The sequence below is a fragment of the Ovis aries genome, chromosome 5 (genome assembly GCF_016772045.2).
Source record: "Ovis aries strain OAR_USU_Benz2616 breed Rambouillet chromosome 5, ARS-UI_Ramb_v3.0, whole genome shotgun sequence".
NCBI classification, from domain to species: Eukaryota; Metazoa; Chordata; class Mammalia; order Artiodactyla; family Bovidae; genus Ovis; species Ovis aries.
This window is the reverse complement of record NC_056058.1, coordinates 66885668-66892208: the sequence shown is the minus strand read 5'-3', so window position 1 is coordinate 66892208 and position 6541 is coordinate 66885668. Positions and strand designations below refer to the sequence as shown.

Genomic DNA, 6541 nt, shown 5'->3' with positions numbered 1-6541 from the left:
CTGGAGTGTAATGGTACCAAAACGAAAAGCAAGAAAACTATTTACTATATACAGCTATAGCAGTATCCAGGTGAAAAGATGTTGTAAGATCAGAACGGAGTAATGGGAAAACCCGCAAGAGGTGGAAGAATTTGGGATGTGTTTTGCAAGTACGAGTGGTGTATTTCTGCCCATAGGAGTGGTGATTAATGTAAAGTCTAGCACTAATGGTTAAGTCCAACACTCTCCCCTGCAAGATTAAGTAATAAGGTTATTGAGAAGTTGCAAAATTTGCCCTTTCCCGTAGCATAAATCCAAAGTCCCCCTTGATGGTAGGGGTCCATGGGTTATTCCGGAAGCGCAAACTGCGTATACAAGGCCGGGATCTCCAGCTCTAGTAAATGACTCACGAGACTTCAGCCCCTGGAGGTCAGTGGCTTCGAACAGCTCTGTTTCCAGGCAACGCCATTGTCGGCGCTCTGGGCGGGGGAGGGGTAACTAAGGACAACGGCCGGAAGAGAACTCCGGAAGAGAGGGATAGTCAGACAGGGAAAATAGGCAGCACGTGTCACGGCCCAGGCCATCAAGAGTGATTCGAGGGCTCCGCACGAGAGGAGCGCGGAAGTCAGGAGGGGCCGGAGAACGCCCCTGTGATTGGCGGGCTGGGGTACCAGAACGCTTGTGATTGGGCGAGGCCAAGACCAAGGACTGCTTTTTGAACCGCGTAGGGTTCTGGGTAGCAAAGACCTTGGAAGGGTCTTAACTGAAAGGGGTAGGGGGAAGGTCGCCAACAAACGGCTGAGCTCACAATCCGTCCTGGGACCAGGCCGGGGCGTCCCCCTCCCCCCATGGAGAGAGCCAGGCCGGAGCAGCCGCTTCAGCAGCGCCAACTGCCACGGGCGACCCCGCCGCGCCCGCTGCGTCCTGCTCCGCCCTCGCTGCCCGTCGAGGGCGCCTCCTTTCGGGCAGCGGCCGCGGAGCCCTCTCCGTCGCCGCCCACCCCGTGCGCGGCCGCCATTGCGACCGTCGCCTCGTCGTGTGGGGAGCCCTCGGCGTTGAGCGTACAGCCAGCGGCACGACGGCTGCTGCAGGTGAAGCCGGAGCAGGTGTTACTGCTGCCACCCGGGCCACCACTGCCTCAGGCCCGGGAGGAAGGCGCTGCCACCTCTCCCGCGCAGGCGCGGCTGCTGCAGCTGAGGCCCGAGCTGCTCCTGCTGCCGCCGCCGCCCCCCGCATCTGAGGGCGTCCCCTGCAGGCCTGAGTTGCACCCGTTGCAGCCCCGAGCGCTGCACGTTAAGGCGGAGAAGCAGGACCCGGGACCCGGCTTGGATCTGTTGGCTGGGCCTCGGAGGGCCGTTGAGGCGTGCCCTAAAACCTCCAGGACGGTGAAGGGAGAAGGCTCTGGGCCCCTCAACAGCCGCCGGGGGGACGAGAAGAAGGGCAAGTTGGAGGCGGAGGAGATTGTGAGCTACTCAGCAAAAGGCGAAGAAGGCAAAAGCCTGGCAGCCCTCAGAGAAGGAGGCATCAAAACGGAGGCGCCTGAGAGACTTCGAGAGGACTGCAGGCTCAGTACAGAGCCCGCGTCCAATGGCCTGGCCCATGGCAGCAAGGATGTCATCCTGACCCAGCCGTCCACTGCCTTTGGGCCACATCAGCAGGACCTCAGGATCCCTTTGACTCTTCACACCGTACCCCCTGGGGCCAGGATCCAGTTTCAGGGACCACCACCTTCAGAGCTGATACGATTGACCAAGGTCCCATTGACACCAGTGCCTATTAAAATGCAGTCCTTACTGGAGCCTTCTGTAAAAATTGAAACCAAAGATGTCCCGCTCACGGTGCTTCCCTCAGATGCAGGTATTAGACAGCAGGGGAATCAATCTGGTTTTCAGACTTCGTCTATTGCCCATAGCTGACATATCAGCTGTTGAGAAGCCTAAACTAGAAAAATAAAATCATGGATTCAGGGCAAAGTCTGCACAGGTATCACTTCTGACTTGTACATATACCAGTAAAATACACTAACACGTTCAAGATTCCCAAACATTAAAAATAACCTCTTTTTTTAAAGGCCCATTAAATGAGATTTAGGTGTGACTAATGCTTATACACAAAAATAGAAGTAGTCTTTCTACGTAAATACAACATTTTCAGTTTATATTGCAGATAATCAACATTTTAAAATGTTGTATGATAGTAGCTCAGTGTTTTTATGTGTATTAATAAAAAAAGTTTAAGAAAAGGGAAAGTTTATACTGGATTTAGAAATGATTTTTCTTTTTTAAAAATGAGTAAGCATTTTCTAAGAGAAAAGTACATAATTAATTGTAACAGTATTCTAAAAGCTAAGGACTTACAGAAATACAGAAAATGAAAGTAGAATAAAAGTTTTCAAATAAAGGACCATAATTATAGTAGTAACAATTAAAAGTAGGTATCTTATTTCTATCCATTATTTCCAAATACATACCTAGAAAATTCTTATTTTAAGATTTAATTCAGACAGAGTATTATGCCTGTAAATGTGGAAATTCATATTAATCTTCACTTTATATTTTCATTAATTTTATATTTACTGTATTTGTTCTTATTTTCTTTATTGATTCTTCCCTCCCCACCCTCTTGCTTTTCACTTTTAGGAATTTTTAAACTTCGTTTTCATTTTCTAAAGAAGAGAAAGGGAAAGCTTTCTTTATAATACTTGTTTCATCCTTTGTGCATTTTAAAATTTTATATGTTAAGCAACCTTAAGATAGAATATGTGAAATTTGTAGACAGTGGCTTTTGATGAATTATATAAGAAATGTGACTTTAAACAACTTCCTTTATTGTAATTTCAGTTGCCCCTGTGACTTTCAAAAAGTCACCTTTATTATTTTCCTCTTTTTTCCCAGGACATGGGACTAGTGTTAATGACCCACCTTGGCAGGTGCTTCACTTTAATAATGAAATATAACTAACACTGTAATATAAGTATTTTTGCTTGAATGGGCACTCCAGCGGCATGTAAGTGAATTCCTTTAAATTTTTAGGGTACACCCACCTAGTGCTAGGATTATAGTCATGAATAAGTTATAGTTCTTGTTCCCCATTAATAGAATATTTTTAATGGGAAATAAGCCAAATGTTAATTGTTGTTAGAAGCATTAATATAACTCAAGGAAGTAATAAGCCAGCATTTTACAGTGTCTTCAATAATAATATTCTTTCTGAGGAAAAGAACAATCATTCTAAACCACAGTTTAGAATGCTGAGTTCAAGGGTTATGAGGAATTATGGAATACTGGCAGTTCTTTGACTATACTGAAGTGAATATTTTCTCCATATGTTTAAAAAGTAAATATAGTTGGAGGTGCACTTCACTTTAAAATTGTGTGTGTGTGTGTGTGTGTGGCACATTAATTTAGTCTTTTAATTTTTGTCATGTAGGAATACCAGATACTCCCTTCAGTAAGGACAGAAATGGTCATGTGAAGCGACCCATGAATGCATTTATGGTTTGGGCAAGAATCCACCGGCCAGCACTAGCCAAAGCTAACCCAGCAGCCAACAATGCAGAAATCAGTGTCCAGCTCGGGTTAGAGTGGAACAAACTTAGTGAAGAACAAAAGAAACCCTATTATGATGAAGCACAAAAGATTAAAGAAAAGCACAGAGAGGAATTTCCTGGTAATCAAATGAAATGAACAAAGCCTCTTTCTAATTTCTTTTAAATTTATTTATTTAGGTAAAGAATAGGTTAGGATGAGATTGAAAGACAAAGTGTAATTTTTTTCTGGTCTGATATGTACAATAGAGAAAATTATGGTTAATACTATAGTAACGATTGAATTGACACTGGACGTAAGTTTTCTTAAACAGAGCAAAGTAGAACGATATCTGGTCTCATATTTGCCAACCAATGCAAACCTGATCTGGTCTTATATTTGCCTACTAATGCAAACCTGGGGATATACAGTTTTACAGTGGTTTTGATTTAATATAAAAATATAAATTTAATGAAGGTGAAGCTCCAGAGTTCTATGCTATGATATTTCAAATATATTAGAAAATGAAGTGTTCAGCTCATAGCAACAGAAAAATATGCAGTGCACACTGCAGGCATTAGCACCAAGCTCCATTTTAATGTTATATGGTTATCAGAATTTAGTCCTGCCTCCTGCCTGATAAGTTTATCCTCATCATGATATAGTTTGAAATAAATTCTGACTTTCTCCCCAGCAGTGAGGACATTGTTATTAAGCTTGGTAAAAGCTTAATATATGTTGATATGACCAACACATTGTGCATGGAAAGAATTTTTTTCCTAAAGTAATAGAGAGATTCAGGCTGGCAATGGTCAGAGTAGTGGTTACAGGGAACCAGTGATTCTCTTGGTTGTACAGTGGCAACAACTGCCATAACTCCATTTTTCTGAGTTTAGAAGGAAATTGGGTGGTTTGTGGATGTGGAGACTGCCAAGTCTAAAAGGGCGACTTTTCCCAAAGAAGACATAAAAATAGTGACTGGTCATTAATAACCACTTCATTGTAAGACATAGATAATTGTATCTTACAGAAATTAAAAAAAAAAACGGGAGGAGACAAATAGCATCTTACTGGGGCATTTTTTTTTAATAGGTAGAGGAAAAACTTTGGAATTCAGACTCAGTGCCTTTAATGTTGATTTTACTGTAAATTCATCATGTGTCTTTGGAGAAAAGACATTTGCTCTTGGTCTTCCTTTGAATTATTAGTTACAACATTGACCACTAGCTAGGAGCCATATGGATAGATATGCTGAAATGCTCAAAAATAGTATCATAGAAGTGGAAAAGATACTTCAGACAACTAAGACTTAGAAGTATTTTGGACTTTTAATGTGAAAAGAACTATTTAAAGGCTAAATAGGATTTGTAGGTTCAAATTAAAAATGGTTAATCTTCTTCTCTAGGTTGGGTTTATCAACCTCGTCCAGGGAAGCGAAAACGCTTCCCTCTAAGCGTTTCCAATGTATTTTCTGGTACCACACAGAATATCATCTCTACAAATCCAACAACAATTTATCCTTATCGCTCACCTACCTACTCTGTGGTAATTCCCAGCCTACAGAACACCATCACTCATCCAGTTGGTGAGTTGGTTTTATTGTAGATTATAATTTTATAATGGCTTATGTGGTGATTTTGCCTCTCAACTTGAAATTTTGCTTCTGATAGCTTAAGAGTTTAAACGACAATATTAAGAAAAAAATCAAAAGTGAGAAAGTGAAAACATTAAATCAGAGAAGGAAAATTTTCAGTAGACATCAAAGTCCTTGGTTTGCCAGACTAGTAAATATTCCATGTCAGACCTTTTAAACAAATCAGGGTGAGTCCATAGATTATGCAGATAATGCATGAAATGACTTGAGGTAATTCAGTAGGAAATAGGAATGTGTTTTTAGTGTTAGCATGCCTTGCTGATGAGGTATGAGGCATCCTGTCCTGGAATTTAATAATGGTGACTGACCTGTTAAGACCCTTTTTTTTTTTTTTTTTTTGCTGCTCCAGGAAAGCAATGGAAGTAATCTATCTTCTACCAGATATTTGGTTCATTATATTGTCTTTCCCTAAAATTTCTCCTCTATTATCAGTTCTTTACTTCATTCCTATCTTTTGCTTTTAAGAACCCCAAATTGAGAATTTAATATCTTAAGAACTTTTATAGGGCTATCCATCATTAGTTTGTTCTTCCAGAGCCTATTTTAGTCATCTCTGAGGCATAGCTTTGTACATTCCCTGCTTACTATCACTTGTCCTAAAACTGCTGTTCTCTCCAGTTTTAAAATTGACTTATTGCGAACTTAGGCATTTTCATTTTTTCCCCCTGTGTATTATTATAGTCATAAATACCAACAAGGCCACATCAAGGGTATCCAGACTCAAGGCAAAGAAAGCTGATCCTATCACCCTGTTCCTCTCTCAGTACCTTTGCTATTTTGTAGTATCTCTTTTAATTCTATACTCAAACTGGGTTTAATTATGCTTTTTTTTAAAAAAAAACTTACCTTGTGTAATCTGTTATTTATGATTTATGCTTTTATCATCTATATTTCTTCTTTTTACACCTTTTTCTAAAGCTTTTCTTCCATGTCATTCTATCTACAGTTAAATAAATGCTGTATGTTTTCTTTTTTCAGAAATATATTTATCAGTGTTCTTGCTTGAGGCAGCTGACATTTTAATAGAATATATTAACTTTATGCAGTTCTGAGCAAAGGTTTGGGGAAATTGAAAGTGGTAGAGCTCTTACATTCATGATGTTTTATATAAGTATGAAAAACAATTATAGGAAGTTTTTTAGAACCATATATAAAGTAATCAAATCTAGGTATTTTTTGTTGGCTTTTTTATTTTTAAATTTCTCTTATTTCTTCTTAGGTAGTATCAGTAAAGATTTGTTTCTGGGACCTCAAATTATAAAAAGATCATTATCTTTTAAATATGAAATTTTGGAATTGTTTCCCCAGGTATATATATAGTTATATGTATAATAGTTACATATATATAATTGTTATACAATAGTTATGATGAGACTTATTG

General features: G+C 40.0%; 1 protein-coding gene across 2 annotated transcripts in view; it reads left to right on the top strand.

Annotated features, from left to right (window-relative positions):
* The first annotated feature begins 720 nt into the window (after nt 1-720).
* SOX30 (SRY-box transcription factor 30) overlaps nt 721-6541 on the top strand; it is a 44630-nt gene continuing 38809 nt past the window's right edge. For both annotated transcript variants that reach the window (XM_027970706.3, XM_060416094.1), the window contains exons 1-3: nt 721-1836; nt 3409-3648; nt 4912-5091. In XM_027970706.3, the coding sequence (XP_027826507.2) occupies nt 828-1836; nt 3409-3648; nt 4912-5091 (1429 nt within the window). In that variant the 5' untranslated portion in view covers nt 721-827. The remainder of the gene's footprint in view (nt 1837-3408; nt 3649-4911; nt 5092-6541) is intronic.